This window comes from Pelodiscus sinensis, chromosome 2, assembly GCF_049634645.1.
Source record: "Pelodiscus sinensis isolate JC-2024 chromosome 2, ASM4963464v1, whole genome shotgun sequence".
NCBI lineage: Eukaryota > Metazoa > Chordata > Testudines > Trionychidae > Pelodiscus > Pelodiscus sinensis.
In genome coordinates, this window is record NC_134712.1 from 159,589,570 (window position 1) to 159,609,117 (window position 19,548).

The 19,548-nt window shown below is 41.1% G+C and overlaps 1 protein-coding gene across 1 annotated transcript; it reads right to left on the minus strand.

The window, feature by feature from the left end:
• Window positions 1-1,898: 1,898 nt before the first annotated feature.
• On the minus strand, window positions 1,899-8,364 carry CCDC201 (coiled-coil domain containing 201). Its single transcript, XM_075921703.1, has 3 exons — window positions 8,222-8,364; window positions 5,404-5,991; window positions 1,899-3,527 (listed from the first exon to the last, which is right to left on the minus strand). Exons 2-3 carry the CDS (start codon window positions 5,971-5,973, stop codon window positions 3,441-3,443), a joined length of 657 nt encoding a protein of 218 aa, XP_075777818.1. The 5' UTR covers window positions 5,974-5,991; window positions 8,222-8,364; the 3' UTR covers window positions 1,899-3,440.
• Between the last annotated feature and the right edge of the window lie 11,184 nt (window positions 8,365-19,548).

Here is a 19,548-nt window from a genome sequence, read left to right on the forward strand (position 1 = left end):
CCAGGTTTCCACTTGCAAAAAAAGGAAACTCTGTCAGGTTAAATCAAGGCTACTCCTGGGAGAAATTAGAGGCAGCTGCAAAGACTTCATGCCCAAGCAATCCCCGTGGAGTCATGGGCAATTTGGAAAGCTGCAGTAATTGGGGCCAGACACAGAATTACAAGCAGGCATAAATTTGCCTGTCCCTGGGCTCGGTACAAATTGGTCAGATTACTGCAAGCTCATTCCAGCATTCTTGTGCATACACATTATGATACAGTTGTTAATTATATGGCCATGTCTAATTTTTCTCCAATAGGACCTGCTTTAGCTCTTCCCCACCTCAGCTCCTTGTCTCAGGTTTTGTCTACACTGGAAAGATTTGGTGACAAAAGTGCTGTCATTCATAAGACACCAAAAATAAAGTTGCCAAATCATCTTTACACTGCCACCCTTTGTCGGCATATCACGGCCACACTGTTAGTTTTCCTGTTGGCAGAAAAAGCAATGGGGGGGGGGGGGGGGGAAGGGAAATGCATCCCACAGCACCTAGCATCACCTTCAGTTACTAAACACTATGGCTACATCTACACTGGCACCCTTTTCCGGAAATGCTTAAAACAGAACAGTTTTCTGTTATAAGTATTTCCGGAAAAAGCGCATCTACATTGGCACGGACGCTTTTCCGGAAAAGCGTCCGTGCCAATGTAGACACGCTTTTCCACAAAAAAGCCCCGATCGTCATTTTCGCAATCGGGGCTTTTTTGTGGAAAACACTACTGGCCCTTTTCCGGAACAATTTTCCGGAAAAGGACTTTTGCCTGAATGGGAGCCGTATAGTTTTTCCGGAAAAACACTGACAATTTTACATTAGATCGTCAGTGCTTTTCCGGAAATTCAAAGGGCCAGTGTAGACAGCTGGCAAGTTATTCCGGAAAAGCGGCTGATTTTCCGGAATAAGTGGCCAGTGTAGACACAGCCTATGGGAATGCACAACATAGCAAGAGCCATTTTGAAAAAATATCTTGTCAGCCATCTCTTGGCTTCCCAGCCTTCCCAGGGCTTACTTTTGTGCCACTTGAATGACCATCCTTGCTGCAAACTCTAGCAACTGCTGTGAGAAATCGTGAATCCCAGACTTCTCTCCCATGTTGTATTCAATGTGCTTAGGACATTGCACATTCCAGCGGAGCTCCTTATGCACTTGATAGATAAGGATGAAGACTCAGTTGCGGATGATGATGTGAGCAACAGGGACAGTAGCAAAGTGGCATTTCATTGGGCTGGCACAGAGCAGTGGGATGAAGAGCAGTGGCTACAGAACTTTTGGATGCATAAAACAACCTTCCTGGAGCTGTGTGCTGCACTGCAGCACAAGAACACCCAGATGAGAGCTATTTTCTTAGTCCAGAAGAGTACTTCAATTGCTTTATGGAAGCTGGTAACTCCTGATTGCCACCGTTCAGTTGCACATCAGTTTGAAGTGGGGAAGTCTACTGTTGTGGCATTACTTTTGCATGTGTGCAGAGCATTACGTCACATTTTGCTGCCCATCACTGAATAGCAGTGAGGGCCAGTTCAACAACAGGCTAAGCTGATGCTGCATGGTTCTTGAATGTGCCCTTGCCAGACTGAAAAGGAGATGGAGGTGTTTTTCTGGCAGGCTGGGCCTTCTGGAGTATCGTATCCACATTGTGGCGGCCACATGCTTTTGCTTACATAATTACTGTGAAAGTAAGGGTGAAGTGTTCGTGCATCTAGGCTCTGTATCTCATTCTTTCACCTACCGCCAGTTAGAACAGCCAGACACACATGCTGTCAGAGGAGCCTGTAGGGTGGCCATCTGTACAAGGAAGACTGGAGAAACCACTTTGATAGTGAGTGACACTATCATTTCTGTGTAGAGGGTTTTTCCCCCCAGTCTGATCCCACTGCTCATCCTGAGAGAGGCATTCCCATGAAACCAAGGGATATTACAGCTTCCACAGGGGCCAGCGTGATTGGTGTGGGTCATGTCACAAAATAAACTCATGGAAACCTGAATCATACAAGATGGCTGAATTTTCACAAGGACAGCAAGAAGTCCATCCTTCCCCTTCCTCATCTGTCATGAGGGAACTAGTACTTGTCAAAGAGTCAGATTTTAACATAGAGAAAACAACCTTTTGGAAACAGGTGAAATTTCCAAAAGTAATACACTTGTGGCCAACACACAACCTGTAAAATTAAAACCAACAGAGTTAGAGTTTGGCAAAGTTATAAGCAACTGGAAACAGCATGTTATAATGGGACAAGAATTTAAGCTTAGTAATAAGTAAGTGCTACCAGCCTCACCAGTAGTAATGGCATTATAAACAGCTAGTTGTAACCAGATGTAGCTCATAATGTTTTTATATTCTCTACATTATTAGTGGCCCTTTATTAACACAGTCATCTGCAATGAATTAAACAGACTTTCAGTGATATCTTTCAAAAGAGGGTAGGGGAGATACAATAGTTCCCATGATCAGCTAGAACAGCAGGAAGAGTTTGGGGACAAATGGCAATATGGGAAGTGGGGGGGGGGGGAGAGAAAAAAAAAATCAATCAGCTATACATGCTGCATTTAACAGAATATCAAGGGCTATAGCAAGTTCAGGTAGAATCAACCCTTCAAAACAAACTGTAATTAATTAGTAATCTCCAAAGGCTGTTCTCCCTTCTTTGTGCCTCTCACTATTTCCTCATATCTCCAGCCAATTGCAAGAACTTTCCTGATTGCATAAGAATTGATTTCTCTATAGATGAAGAAATTCTTCTCAGGGCTAATGAGATTATATTGCAAACAATCTGATGAAGCAGCTACTCGCTTTACTTAAGCTATGTCCATAGTCCTGGAAGACTAAGGCTATCTCTACACTACATATTACTTCAGTATAATTTATGTTGCTCAGGGAAGTGAATAAACAATACCTGAGTGATGTAAGTTACACTAACCTAACTGCGGTCCATACAGGTGCTATGTTGGCAGGAGTTAAGGCAAGAGGAGAGCTCTCTCCCATTGGTTTAGAGCGCCTTCACCAGCAGTGCCACGGGACAATGATGCAGCTACATTACTGTAGTGTAGACAAGGTGTTACATGAAGAAAAGTGGGCCCTCACATGATGAAATATAATATTTTGGGGAGCAGTTTTCCACCCCTGGGCTGGCTTTTAAGCTGACATGCATTGGCATAAGCTTTATTGAGGATCTGGACCCTTGGCATCAGGCCTCTAAAAACAACAACAACAACCACCACCTTCCTTATTTAAAACAAAACAAAACAAAACAAAACACGCTACTAGTTTCATTGAACCCTATCCTTTCCTCCTATCCCTCTTTGCTCCCACAATTAGAGCAAACCAATATCCAAGTCTATAGTTTAACAGAACCAGTTTTTAGTTGTGCAGCATGCAGCCATATTCATTCGGGAATTCATTCCATCAAACATCTTCAATTGTCAGCTCATGTCTAGTCGCCTCATCAATATTTTTAAGCTGCCGTAATTCCCATTCTTGCTGTTTTGCTTCCTATTTTAAAGAGAAAAATGTTTAGCTTCGGACACTGCTCTGTTGTGATGCATCCTCAGTATAGCCAATGTAACAGGACTTTTTTCTACAACTAACAAACCAATCAACCATCTGCGTGATTTAGTAAAGGCCTGATTCCCCTTCCACACTACTTAAACAGCAACTGTACTACATAATACAATAGTTACTATGGATTTACACTAGCATAATAGCTATTGGAATTTGATGCTGAGTATGAGCAAAATTGAAAGCCCCATCCAAAGCCCACTGAAGTTAATAGAAGGGCTTGTGACTTTGTGACAGCCAGTAGACTAAATTGTAGGAGTTGGAGTCATCACATAGTAGAAAGCCTGGAGAAAAGAAATGCATCTCACACAGGGTTGGTCTACATACATTTGCACAAAATTCAAAGTATGTCTAAGGTTTAACTAAGCCAAACATTTAAATAAATAATAAAAATGTTCCACTTTTTTTTTTTAGTGCTGACACCACTTTTAATATTAGTTGGAATTGCTGGGAAAAATTTGCACTGTTAAGTCAAAGGCTATTGAGTGTTCTAAAGAGAATTTGACATGAAGCAAATCCCAGACATGAACTTGAAGCAATTGCCTGCATTGGCTTTATTCACGCTCTCCAGCTTTCTACTTGGAGTTAATTATTTTTATTCCATTATTATTGTGGCTTATTTATAGCTTGATCTCAAAGCATGAGAAATGTAGTTCTTTGCAAACTCAATTAATTCAGCCTCCAAAAAAGAATCTGTATCTTCTATTTGCATATCTACAAGTTTATCTCCAAAACATAATCATTTTAAGCAAGTCCCCAAAAGAGGTTTATAGAAGACAAATAGTCATTGCAAAACACAAGCAAAAAAAAATTTAAATCAAGCAACCAAGCATGAGCAAACTTTCCATTAGAACTGTATGGAAGTTTTCCAACAGAAAAATACTGATTTTATGGAAATAAATGTATAGATTGATTAAACCTGATATAATCCAAGCTAGTGTCCAACAGAAGCCTGCCTGGTTTCCAGATAAGTCATCTGCTTGTTTACTTCCTCAGCTCTTTGGCAGCTGTGGTTTCCAGGAAGCATATTTTGTTTAGGAAACAACAACAACAAAACAAAACATTGTAGAATTTCACTTCTTAAAAAAAATTGGGGGGGGAGGGTGTGTGTGTGTGTGTGTGTGTGTGTGTGTGTGTGTGTGTGTGTGTGTGTGTGTGGTGTGCAGGGGAAATGTCCCAAATTAGAATGAAAAGCAAAAGGCTTGACATTTCTCTTACTGGAAACCTGAATTTCACCATGAAAAACTGCATGTTAATCACTATTAAAAAGGATACACATAAATGCATCACAAGTACAACCCTCCTAAGAATTAGAGCTGGTCAAGAAATGAGAGGAAGGTGTTTTTAAAAGTTTTACAACACTCCTCATTGATGTTCAAATTAAAAAAGAGAAAAGATTTTGAAGTTTCTGGAGCAGCTTTAGAACTGAACACTGGAGATGCAAAAAAAAAAAAAAAATCCCTCTTCCCCTCCTGAACAAAACAACCCACCTCAAAAAACCCTTGAAAATACTGATGCCCACCCCCCCTCTGAATTTCAATTACCTTTAACAAGCTTTACTGAAGTTGGTATGGAAAGCCCAGTGATAAAAAGGAGGCTATCATGTATGTGAACCATAGGCTACACATTTATTTTGTGAGTATTCATTCTAGTGGAGTTCAAGCAAAGAATTTAAATTACACAACTTTTATCAGCTTATTAAGAAAGTCCTGAACAGTTACTGGAAAGATTTGGATTTACCCTCTAGATGTTGATTGAATGTCATGCGGCTTAATCATGTCTGAAAATGTTTAAGAAAAAGTGTATTTACCAATAGTTTTTTTTCAAATGTCCTTTTTCTTCTTTTTCTTACTGTGGGATCTTTTATACCAGGAATTTCACTAACTAACCATGCAAAAGCACTTTTAGGAGTTACTTTGGCTGTCTTCTTAGATGGTTCATCAGGGACTTCAGCTGCTACACTTATTATAGGGGTAAACATTGTCTTGAGGCTTGGCGCTTCACTGGATTCTTCGGAAGCCAAAACTGTTGAAAGTCTTCTTCTAGGAACTACAGCCCAAGAACTGTGGCTCATCTCATGACCCGATTCCTCTGGGTCGAATACAGTGGAAAGCTTTCTTGGAAAAGTGACTTGAGAAATGAGCTTGTCAAGGTGCTTTTGTTGTTCTTGGGATGATGCTTGCTTCTGGAAGGATGTTTTTGGCATTGGAGACCCATAAAGTCTCTTATTGATGTTTTGTTCTCTCATAGATGGATTCGTCATGTCCACCAGAGATAACATACTTTGGGAGAACATTGAATCCACTGGAGTACTATGTTTCACCGCTGCCTTTTTCGAAGATCTTTTGACATTTAAGAAAGAATCTTCTTCTTCCGACATCTTCTAATTCGGTTATGTCTTTAGTACAAAAAAAAAAAAAAAATTAGCCTTTGAAGGGCTATGAAATCTATTTCCATGTATAACAGGGTATCACAATACGAATGAGACAGCCACCATTAGGGAAATTTCACTGTAAACTTCTATCATGTTTATTCACTGCCACAAGTTACACATTTGTTTGCTTTTTAAAGTGCAGCTGATAGCAGTTTAAGTCTCTCAAGTATTTAAAGAAAATACTCCCAAGTGCTTTTGTGTAAGCTCAGAGGTTATAGGGAGCTATTCTTTTTTGACGATTGTTTGAAGTAGTGCCACTTCAAAATAGAAGGAAGGAGCATTAGAAGATTTCTCACTGCAAAGTGATCTATACAGTTTTCTTTCTTGAAGAACAGAAATAAGACAAGGAGGAACTCTCAGATGTGGAGCTGTGCACTAGGACTTTCATGTATTTAAAGATATTTCAGGATACCTGAAACATTCATTAAAATAGTGACAGCTGGGTAATCAGGTTCCTCCAGTTCACCACAGAGACCTAATAGTCCTCTTAGGTTGGAGAATTTCAATGGCAGGTGATAACTGCTGCATTCTGAGTCAATTAGTGTAGCATAAACCCAGTTATAGTAGTGAAACTTTGCTATAAAAAGAGAGAAACCCAATCAATTAACATTCTGGGAATATTTCACTCAAATTGAGAACTTGAAGTCACTGGTAACACTCCCATTGATCTCAGCGGGACAGGATCAGACCCCATGCAGCATTTAGCTATCTGCTCCAATTGATTAGGAAGTGATTCCATTGTATTTGAAAATATTTCCTTCTTTTACTTGCCTTCCAGGCTCTAACTTTAGGATGCCTCAGGCTCTGAGGACAACACAAATCAGCTCTGCCCTCTGCTTTAGGTGTTTGGACCAGATCCTGCAGTAGTAATCTGCCCAAGCACAGGCATGTACAATATGCAGGCCTTAATAATACCACAATGCTTGCAGAGGAACAAAGAAGCTTTGACTTTTTAAGGAGGACAAAATTGGGTTTTGGATGTATTTTTTGGAAGGTCATACAAGTATTGGGTCAGTGTTCTTATACATCTTGTCTGTTTTATAAAAGAGTTCATTTATAAAGCTTGTAGTGTTCGCTATTTTAAGGGCTGCTTAAACTAAACTTTCTCATCTCTGCACTCCAAGCAAAATAGAGCTAAAAAGATCTTACAACAACAACAAAACAATCAATCCTTCTGCTGACGAAGTCAGACCTAATTCTCTGCTGCTTGCCACATGACCCTGTGTAGTTCTTTTCACCTGTGCCCAATACCATCATTTGGGTTTAGAAGAGTTTTACATCCATGCACAGGTGTTAAAAGGCACAAGGGAAAAGACATGGAGACTCAGGAACATTAATCCTTTTAAAACCACCAGAATACCCCATTAAAGACATTTCTCACCAGGACTTTCATTCAGATGTATCTTTTAAAAGTACAGGTAGTTTCTGCTGCATTGTTATAGAACTCAGCTGAGAGGAGCTGCTTTTTCTTTCCCTGTGAGAAGTGTCTGGAGTGACTTTTTTTCCTTCAAAAATGAAATAATCATTGTTTCTGTAGAAGCCCACTTCAGGTACTTACCAAGGTAGTAGCATTAAATTGAATTATTTTAATTAATAACACTTAGGGCACTTAGCTAACTTAAGCTTTCCCTTATGAGCAATTTAATTAAAGAAATGAGGTAAATCACAAGCCTAGGTTAAAGTTTGCCTATTAAATTGAACATTAGTCCTCCTCTAAAGTTAGCATGCAGGGTTTAGACTTCATTTTCAAAAGTGTCTGATGTGGCTAGCCATAGAGTGGTAAGTACTTTCCTATATTTAGATAAAATAAGTGACCTGGATATGAAGGAAATTTAACAGATAAACAGGAAACAAAAGAAAACAAACAAACCCAAAACATCACATGCTGGAACATTAGGTTCGCTAGTGTGAAAACCATTCCATAACTTGGAATTGTTTTGACAATAATGAAACCAGCTTAGGTGAATTCCATCTGGACAAATTCAGACTGGAAATAAGATGTCAATTTTTTAACAGGAAGAGTAATCAACCAGTGGGCTGCAGTGGATTTCCTATCACTGACCATTTTTAAATAAAGACTAGATGCTTTTCTAAAAGACCTGCAATGGGAATTATTTTGGGGAAATTCTAAAGGTCGAACTACAGGATTGTAGTGGTCCCTGCTAGCCTTGAAATCTACAAAACAAAGTCTTACCAGTCCTGCTGGACCTACCCAACACACAGCCTTCTTTAGTATCACTCTCCTGGTTCCAAATCATATCCTTTAGATTGCAGCTACAGTTGAGTTCTTATAGCCCAAATAGCTTCCCAGAATCCTTTGTTATGTGGGGGATGGGAATTCATCCTTTAAATTCCTCCCAGTCACATATTTGTCCACCTCTGATCTGCTCCAAATTTCAAAGAGAAGAAAAAAACAATAACAAAATGAGCTCATCATTGGGAATTGGGGTTAGAATCTCTCTAGAATTTGTAGGCTAAGGACATGTAGAAATGGCTTGAAATAAATGCCTCCAAAATATCAGTTCCTGGATGAGAAATATTCAGATTGAAATGATATCGTTTACACATAGCACCCACATTAGCTTTCAAAGCCTATTAAACACGTATTAAGGCTCCAATTTGGTCACGGACGTTACACAAAAGTCATGGAATGTATGATTTCTAGAGACCTCTGTGACTTCAGCCATGGTGACTATGAGCTGTAGGGTCCCTGACCTCACTGGTGGTGGGGGTCCCTGAGCTCCCAGCTACCCTGGCAGAAGAGTGACTCTGCAACTCCCAGACACCATGGGTGGCAGACCCCCTTGTAATTCTAGGCCCTGTGAGTGTCATGGTTACCCCGCTGCTTCTAACTGCTGCAGGCAGCAGTGGTGGTGGTGGGGTGGTATCCTGCAGCTCTCAGCTACTATGGGCAGCAGGAGCCCCCAGAGCTCTGAGTGGGACCTTGCAGCTGCCCAGCTTCTGAGAGGGGTTGTGGTCACCCAGCAGCACCCCATGGATATTTTTAGTGAAAGTCAGGAACAGGTTAGATGCAGGGGTGATGTGTGGGTGGTGGGGTGGGACAAAGGGCCGTGTGACCCCCAAATGCCATGGGCTAGGGCTAGAGGGCCAGTAGATGGCAGGCAGAGCTGTCCTGGTCCCCATGCTTTGGGCAGGAGGCACAGGGCCCATGGCAGCCAGAGAAACTAGTGGGGGATCTGGCGCTGGCAACACTCACAAGTGTTGCAAAGTCAATCAGTGCAGCTGGGAGCCAGGGGAGCAGAGCGGGTTGTGGCCAAGTTGCTCCACTCCCCCTTGCCCCCCCCCCCAGCCACTGGGGAGTGTGGGGAGGGGTCCCAACTCCTGCTAGTCCCTTGTTACTAAAATATCTGTGACAAAATCTTAGCCATATAAATTATATATGAACCGTGGCACCATGGAACTTTAGCCATCTCTGAGGGCAAGGTGGCAAATAACTTATGCACAGGGCATTGCAAAACAAACTCTGTTGGATCCACTTACAAGGGCACTGAGGCCCCTCCTCAAAGAGAGCCATGTGGTCTGTACTATCCACCCAGGCCTGATGAGACATTTTAATGTCTTACCAATGTATCCTATGCTGTAAAAGGCATGAAGTGGATTTACTCCAACACCTAAAGGAGTTGAGCTTGCTGGGATTTGAACTCACAGTTCCAAGGCATCGAGGTATAGCAAAACTAATCTCAGGCACTAAATCACCCCTAGTTAGCTGTATTAGTATTTGCACTTTGAATAGAGAACTAGGAGTTGTCATTGAGGAATAACAGTCTGTCAGTATATGGGGCAATCTACTTGGTTTAAGTGATGGCCCCACAGGAATTGAAAGCGCATGTGAGAAATAGATACACACAATCACATGGCTTGTACAAGTAAACATCCTGAAACAAGCAGTTTGTTCGGGATAAGCTATTTATTTCATAGACTCCCAGTGGAGGTCCCTGACAAGAACATTTAGAGAACTGAACAAAAGCTATTTTGAGATATTTGTGGCTGGGCAAAATTCCCTGAGTATTGCCTTCAGTTCTTTATAAACATAGGAGAGGGTAGACCAGCCCTTACCTCATTTTGAATATGAGTAGTTAGCTTTTCAAGCCAGACGTGTTGCAGCTTGGAGAAAGAACCAGCTAGGTTGTTACTGTGCCCTGCAGAGCTGGGAAGTCAATTCCTTATATCATGCGGAGCAGAGAGTGATGTCCTGACACAGCGTTGCTGTGTTTTTACTGTTGGGCTGTTTCACACAGGGACACTACATTGTTGTCTGCTTCAGCAGGGCTATGATGCAAACATCACTGTGTAAGGCCAGGAAGCTTCATCTTGTGCCACTGAGTAATTTTGCATCACCTCATTCTATGGATATGGCTACACAAAGCTGCAATCTGGGAAACTGTGTAGACAGACATTTATCAGAGATGATTTGGATGGTGCTTGGTCCTGCCATGAGGGCAGGGGACTGGACTTGATGATCTCTTGAGGTCCCTTCCAATTCTAGGGTTCTATGATTCTAGGATTCTAATAAGCCAGGTTCAAACTCGGGGGTTGTGCCCCTTTGTACTGAAAACTTGGCTGTCCTGGTTTTGCTATTAATGTTACCCATACAAGCTGGAGTAAAGTGAGCTCGGCTTGGCCAGCTTGTGTGCTGCCTTTGCTGTGAATGCATCCATCCCTTTACAGATTTCTTATTGCATACCAGAATTTTTCATCCTTGCCTCGAGGCCCTGTATAACACTCCATCCTGTACCTGCATCTTTTTTTTTTCCTCCATACTTACGCCGTAGGCATAAAATGCCATTTCCCAAAACCAGTACTCTTTGCTTCATTCCAATACTTTCAGGACCCATTAGTGCTGCTGTGGTCACAAGAAGGGAGTTACTTACTTATGGGATTTCTGTGCTGAATTACAGGCGAGTACTGCTGTTAATCTTAGCACTTGATTAATCTGAAAAGTTGTCTCCTCTGAGGGAAATGCAAGCAGGGGTTTGTGCTCAGAATAGGGCTACTGTGATCTTTGCCATGAGAAAAGGTCTAAAGGGGGCTGGTTTCGCTTGGCCACTTTACCTAGTATCTGTACATACATTTTACAACAGATAGCAGTAACCAGCGGACCCCTGGTTTTCATGAAAAATGTCAGTGATTTGGGGAGTTTGTGATAGCTAGATTGGAGAGAATAGAATTGGATGCATATGCCATCATTGTGCAAACTTTCTTGACTGCTGTGACCACCTTTTTCACCTCTGCCTTTTGCTGGACACTCATTAGAGATAAGGTCAAAACAAAACCTGGGCCTGTGTCAAGACTCCCCTAACAAGTACCTTGTTGGTCCAGAGGTATAACTCCTGCCTGAGCAGTAACATGTTTAATTTGCCTTTAACTTCAATCCTGATGCAATGATGACAAAAATACCTACATCTAACATAATACTTTGTACGAACAGCTCTCAGTGTGCCTGCCAGATTTTCCTGTATTTATCCTCACAACAACCCAGTAGGGAAATATCACATTATCCTCTTTTATAGGGCCGTAATAGAGCCTAGCTTTTTAAATCTACCTAAGTGTTGCCACACTCAACTTCTCACCTCCTAACTGATTTAGGAATCCAAATCCTATTTTCCAAAGAATTATAGACATTTTGGAGTCAGAATTCCATTGAAGTCAACAGGTTTTTGAGTTCTAAGTGACTAAACTGTGTTGGAACTGATTTATGTTACTAAATCAGTTAGGCATTGCACCTAAAGAATTTAAAAATGGGTTTAAATGACTTACCCATGGCTATTCAGGAAGTTTTTGGCAAAGCAGTGATCTGAATCCATAGCTCGTAAGCCATATGGTAGTGGCCAAATAATTTGACCATCCCTCATGTATTAAAGTACCAGCTCGGTTCTTTGACTATAATTCAGGAGGTCAAATCCCAGATTGGTCCTTTTCCTATTGTTTCTGCTACTACTCTGCTCGCCTTTGGGGAGAAGTTCCCCGATTCCAGGGAGACTAAAATCTGCCATGCAGTGGGGAAAAAATACACTGACATCCTGGCTGTGTCTACATTGGCAAGATTTTGCGCAAAAGCGGCTGCTTTTGTGCAAAACCTTGCTGCCTATCTACACTGGCGGGAAGTTCTTGCGCAAGAACACTGACATTTTAATGTGTGAAATCAGTGCTTCTTGCGCAAGAACTATAATGCTCCCACTCAGGAATAAGCCCCCTTGCGCAACTGTTCTTGCGCAAGAGGCCAGTGTAGACAGGCAACATGAATTTCTTGTACAAGAAAGCCCGATGGCTAAAATGGCCATCGGAGCTTTCTTGCACAAGAGAGCGTCTACACTGGCATGGATGCTTTTGTGCAAAAGCACATCTCTTGTGCAAAGGCACATGCTAGTGTAGATGTTTTCTTGTACAAATACTTTTACGCAAAAACTCTTGTGTTAAAAATATTTGCACAAAATCTTGCCAATGTAGACGTAGCCCTATGTATTGGGTTGTTGTAGCTATAGATCTTGTTGTTGTAACTGTTATATCATTTGGAGTTACACAGTTTAGAAATAAATCACTGGAAACACAGAGAGCTTGAGCAGTTGTAAGTGTCCATTTATTTCATAACACAGAACTAAATAGAACCAGCCCAAACTGGCTGGACTGACCCCTAATGTCCTAACTCAGTTATCCTAACAACAGCAAGATCTATACCTACAACAACCCAATACACAACAGAGAACATAGCAGGAACACACACAATGCAATGATAGCTAGAATACAAAGAGAGCGGGTGGGATGAGCAAGAACAAGGAGAAAGTATACAGGAGAAAGAAAAAATGGGTTAGCCGGAAGGAACAGGGGACGGGGAGACGATGATGAAAGGAATAAACTAACCAATAAAAGATGTAAAAATTCAGTTTAAAGTTACAGGGTAAAATTTTCAAAGAGCCTGTGTGATTGAAAAGTAGCCATCCTGCAGCAAAAAAACTTCAGGACCAGACTTCAGAGGGAAACTGCTGAGCTATAGTTCATCTGCAAATTTGACACCATCAGCTCAGGATTAAACAAAGACTGTGAATGGCTAGCCAATTACAAAAGCATTTTCTCCTCTCTTGGTGTTCACACCTCCAGATCTGCTGCTAGAAGTGGGCCTCATCCTCCCTGACTGAATGTTCCTCATTATCTCTAGCCTGATTCTTGCCTGCATATTTATACCTGCCCCTGGAAGTTTCCACTACATGCATCTGATGAAGTGGGTCTTTGCCCACGAAAGTTTATGCTCCAATAAATCTGCTAGTCTATAAGGTGCTACAGGACTCCTTGTCGCTTTTGCAGATCCAGACTAACACGGTTACTCTTGTGATGCTTGTGTGATTGAGACTCCTAAGTCCCATTTTTCAAAAGATTTAAATAGGTACTTAGGTGCCTAAAGATGCAGGTCGGTATTGAGTTGGATTTTGTCAAAGGTGCTGGTCAGTAAATTTAGGTGCCCAAATAACAATCTGACCCTAAGGGTGTGTCTAGACTACTGAGTTTTGTCGACAAAAGTGGACTTTTGTCGACAAAACTATACCTGCGTCTACACTACCACTGAGTTCTGTCGACATAACGTCGACAGAACTCAGCAGTTTTGTCGACGCTGGTAAACCTCATTTTACGAGGCATAACGCCTTCTGTCGACAGAGTTCTGTCGACAGAAGGTGTTATTGCCTGTAGGGTTGCGTCTAGACTACAGTGTTTTGTCAACAAAGCAGCTTGCTTTGTTGACAGAACTGAATGTGTCTAGACGCTCTATGTCGACAGAAGTTTTGTCGACAGTATCTGTCGACAAAACTTCCGTCGACAAAACCCTGTAGTCTAGACGTATCCTAAGTAATGTTGTTTTAAAAACAGGACTGATTTAGAATCAGAAATTCCAGAGACTATTGTGCTCATCTAGTCTGACTTCTAGTATTTCACAGGCCATAAAGCTTCCCCAAGCTCATAAGTCACCTAGAAGTGGGGTTATAAAGACATTTAGGCATTGCTGTATTCTGTGTCACGCTGTCTAACTGATTTAGGAGCCCATTGTTGATTTAGGAGCCTAAGTCACATACACTGTTGTGTGACACCTAAATCTCATTTGAAAAAGGTTCTGAAATCAGCTAAGCATTAAGCATCAAGAGTGAAGCTAAGGTGCTTCTTTTGAAATGTTTAACTCGTACTCAGAAGTTGCACGGTCCTGTTACAATAAGTAACTACAAATAACCTTTTTTATTTTAAACAACAGAAAGGTGATAATCCTGCTTCTAGTGGACTATCTCATATTGGGGAAGAGTGTTCAAACCAAAGATGAAATCAATAGGTTTTGTAGATGCTCAGACATCTTAGGGAGAAACCTCTCATCCCTTATCTAGGTGTCAAAATACGGCATCAGGATGAAAATTTCAGAGGCCTAAATTGGTGTCAATTGGCCTCTGGTACTCTTGAACAACTGCCTTTATCTTTAAGCACCTGTTTTGGCCTAGATTTCCCCCACAGCCATACATGACCAAGCAGTAAAGTTCAGCAGCCTGCTAACGGAACCTTTTTCTGGATTGACATGCTGTCAGTACTGATGTAAACAAAGCAGTGAAGAGCACACAGTCATTCCAAGCAACATATTTCCCTGTGGTGGGGTGGTGTTAGTTGTGGTGGTTCAAGTGTATATGAAAGATCAGAAATAAGTATTTTACTATCACGTATACACCCCAATGGCACAATAATCCCCTCAAATATGTAACTTCAGTGGGATCCATGCTTGTGAGTGCAAAAGGACAGCTGGGACTTCTGTATTTAAAGATTTGTTTTAATACTTTCAAACTTTTTCAGTGGATCAGGGGATAAAATCACTATGACACTTTGTATTTATTAAAAGGAGATTGCAGTAGATAGGTCATTGTTTTTAAATGTCCCAGGGACTACTAATTAAGGGGAAGTATTTACTTTGCTCAGAGCCGACTAATTAGTGTTTTGTTTAATTACTTTGATGATAAAGAATGAGGTACAATTTGACAGTTGTAGATGTCATTAGCTTTTTGAAAAACTACATCATCTGGTTTACCATGACTTCAATGATTTTTCTGCATAAACTCCGTTTCACACATACAGCATCTATTGTAAATTTTTGTCATTGCTGAATGCCACATGGAGTTCTGTCTTCATGTTGTTTATGAGTTACTTGGCCTCATATACAATTTCTACATGGTTCTGCTGGGTTGAAGTCAAGCCAAGTTAATGTTCAACAGGAAGCCTTCCTTTCTAGTTTGCTGTGTATTTTCTGATATGACTGCTCCCTTCTAATGATGTTGGCAGTGTTGCTAAGGACAGGCTACTACTGCCAAAGTTCAGTGAACATACTTGGTAACAATAGAGTATGAGGGGAAAACAGACAGTGATACTTCCAAGACCTTTGGCAACGAGTATAGTTTGACTATTGCCAAACAAATGTCTAAATTCCAGCTCCTTCAGTGATCAGTAAGTGATGATTTTTTTTCATTTCTTTGTTCCAGCTATGCATAAACAAAAATGTTTGTGTGGCACATACAAATGGTCAGATCATAACCCATATCTCAAATGCACTAAATTATTAAAAAGATGCAGGAATTACTGAGTGAAATTCTGTAGTCTGTGTCATGTTGGAGATCTGACCACTTGGTCTGGCCTTAGAATCTTTGGGCAAGCACCTTAGCGGATGCAAAAGATAGTAACTGAAATGAAGTCATTGATTCTACATGGCATAAATAGCAGCAGAGGCTCTATATCTGTTGTAGTTTAACAACACTTAGGGCAGGTCTACACTACAAGGGCAGGCTGATCTAAGATATGCAATTTCAGTTACATAACTCAAATCGACATGGTTTAGATCTATTTACCGTAGGGTCCAACTCTGCAGGGGATCAATAGAAAAAACTCTTCTGTTGACACGCCTAATTCATATCATTCTGCTGGAGCACCAGAGTTGACAGGAGAGAGATCAACAGTTGAATTAGTTGGTCTTTACTAGACTCGCTAAATAGACCACCGGTGAATTGATCGCTGCAGCATCCATCCACTTTGTAGTGGAGACGTACCAGTGGCTAGAGCTGCACTATTTCTATTGATGTACCCACTGATATCATCAGGCCATGTCTAGTTAGGAGCAAATGTCAATGTAAAGGTATATATAGCAAACTGTAATAATGTTGAGCCAAATGTTGGCTTCAGGCATGTAAACATAAATTGGTGTGAAACAGTGGGCTCAACTGATGCCTTGTTAATGTAAGCATATATTCTGACTGTCCTTGCTAGCATGCACAGTAAACCTCTGCACATTACTACTGCTGCCAGCAGCAAGAATAATCTGAATGGGACTGGGCGTGTGGGATTGGGTCAGGACTCATATGCACCAAACTGTGTGAGCTGTGCATGCTCCCCAAATCCCATCTTCAAATATATCCTGCACAGTTCCATGGCCTGATAGGCAGCCAGAATCACAGTGAAAGTTTTGACATATGGCCCCCTTTCCAGCAGTGGCATTTGTGTGGGGGCAGTCCCAGCCAGAATATGGGCCACAATCAGTATAAGTGTTTCAGTCCATTGCGCACCTGCACATCATGTTCCACCACCAGCAATGGGAATCCAACTAACCTTCTGATTCAAGAAATGGCTGCAAAACTCTGGATGAAACTGGCATGTTTTAACATAGGTATAACCCCTTTGGCAACCAACCAGTGATGCCCAGCCATTCCACAGAACACTTACTCTTTTATTTTAAAGGTATAAACTATTTCCTAACAGCAATAAAATGTTCCAGAGACTGCATTTCTATGGTGTTATTCCGTCCTTGGGTGGTTTGGCCTTCTTGTCCCAGAATATCACCTGAGGCTATGAACCCGTTGTGAAGTAGCACACTGCCCGTAGTACTTCATTGCGTAAGCAATACAAAAATCTCAGAGCATGTGATTATGCTACTGACCCAGTTCAGCTGTGTTGGGAGGAAACAAGAGGAAACAAACTGTTTCCAGTCTTCAAGGTATATGAGCAAGGTCATTAATCAGCACAGATGTGCTGGACTAATAGGTTGCACTGAGATTATTTAAAAGGAAACATTATGAAAAGGTACACATTTTAATATTAAAAAATGTCATTAAGTACTTAAGTGGGAAAGAATTCCAACCATGAAAGGACAGATCTTCGACTAGTGTGACTTAGTGCCTCTCCATTGACATCAGTTTCAGAGGGTTGCAGTGTTAGTCTGTCTCAGGAAAAACAACAAGGAGTGTGGTGGCACATTAAAAAGACTAACAAATTTATTTGGGTACGAGAGCATAAGCTTTTCTGAGGATAATGCTCTAATCCCTAAATAAATTAGTAAATGCCACCCGACTTCGTGTTGTACTGTCATCAGTGGCACTGCATGATTTACACCAGCTCATGATATGCTCTGTTAAAAAAAGAATGAATGACCATAAATTATTATGTCAGGCCTGATGCTATGCCTCTCCCAAGGAAAATCAGGAGTCACTGCATTAACTTCAGTGTCAGTGTGATAACTGTGCAACGTAAGCTGTGTTATTGAAGCTGCATGCAAGAACGTTTGGGCACTATAATAAAGAATCCTTCACTTGAATCCTGCCTGTTTTCTATCACAAATGGATACCATGCTTCCAGTCTTTCCAAAGTACCTAATCCGATCTCCTTTTCTGCAGTCCTAACCTCTGACTACAGAATCTATTTCCCAAAGCAAGTAGACTGACCATGACACTCATAACTTTCATATCCAAATGCAAAACATGTATCTTTGCTCTACCTTTCTCACTACCCACAAGAGCTCATAATTATATAAGTCTCTAAGGTGCCACGGGACTACTTGTTTTTAAAGTTACAGACTACATGGCTACCCCTCTGAGACTTTTTAATAAGGAGAAAGGAATGATTTTTCATTACCTATCACTTGCTGCCCAGGTCTTGGGCTGAGCCACATCTGCCCCATTGAATACCAGTAGGAATTGTTTATATATATCAGAGGGCAGACTCTAGGCCTCATTTTGGGTGCACAAAGCATGAATTGTCCTCAAAGAAGTGTACATTCTTTATGCTGATCTTCTCAATAGCTTCAAATTTTCCCCCTAGGGGATTATCAATACTCCATCAAAGTCCATTAAAAGATCCATCTGCTTTCAATGGGCTTTGGAACAGGCCATTCATGAATAAAGCTTTCTAGTAGTACTTATCACTTGATCATACCCTGCTCATAGCATCAAGGCCTTGTCTAGGCACATTTTAAGCTCTGATTTAAATATTGCCACCATATGCTGTGAACACATGTATTTCAGCTTAAAAGACTGCCTAATTTTGGGCCTCAGAAATTGATTTCAACAACATCAGCACAAACTACAGTTTTAAGAATGTCCACACAAGGTTTTGTGCTAATGCAGTGGTCTCCAACCTTTTAAAGCATGAGATCACTTCTTTAATTGAAGTGCAATCCAAAATCTACCTCAAACCCAAATACCTTTGCCCCGCCTCCTTTGTGACCCTTCTCCGAGACCCCTCCCCTGCTCACTCCATCCTCCCTCCGTTTCACCAGGCAGGGGCAGTGAGTTGAGGTGCTGGCTCTGGTCTTGGATTAAGGGATTTGGAGTGTGAGAGGGGCTCTGATCTGACCTTGGGGCAGCCAGTTGGGATTTAGGAGGGGGTTCTAGGTGCAGGCAGTGGTGGGAGGGCCAGCTAAAGTGCCAGCACTTGGTAGCCTCTTGGCCAAACCAGTCAGGATCACTTGTCAGAGGCGCCAAGATCTACCAGTAGATCCTGATCTACTGGTTGGTGACCACTGTGCTAATGTAACCACATCTGTTTTTAAACCAGTTCTAGTTAACCCAATGCAGTTTTTGTGTGTAGACCAGCCCTCTGTCTTCATGCAGCATTCATTCAACATAGAGTTCCTTTGGCATTTGCTACACACAGCAGCTACTCTGCTCATTCTGAACATGGCTCTCTAATTACATATTATTTGCATGGAAGAACTGCTGTTAGGTTGGAGGAAAAATGTTATCATATGACTTAGCTGATATTCACCTTCTACTTCCTGGACACACTTTACCAGTATTTGAACATCCTTCTGCATAGCTCTATATATGGGAGCATACAGCTTGAGTTAGCTCTGGTTGTAGTCAATTCAATGACTCGTATTAACTAAAATGGGACTTGGATTGAACCCAAGGGATTTTCTAGTTTAAGGCAATCCTGAATGTACACTTGGAATCCTAGATATGAATTTTTAGAATGCAGTGTTGTGAGCCTTCTGAAGCACAGCTTAGGCTGGTTAATGTATAGAACTTAGTAAAAGAAACAGCAGCTGTTTACTCAAGCAAATTTTTCCATTTATTTTTTTAATTAGATTTCAGAAATTATAATAGTGAAAACACTCAGTATAAAAGTTGCAATAAGAAATTTACATTCACATTTAACATTTCAGCCCATTCACTTTTTTTAACATAAAAATAGGACAAATATTCAATTGCTTCTTTCAATTTA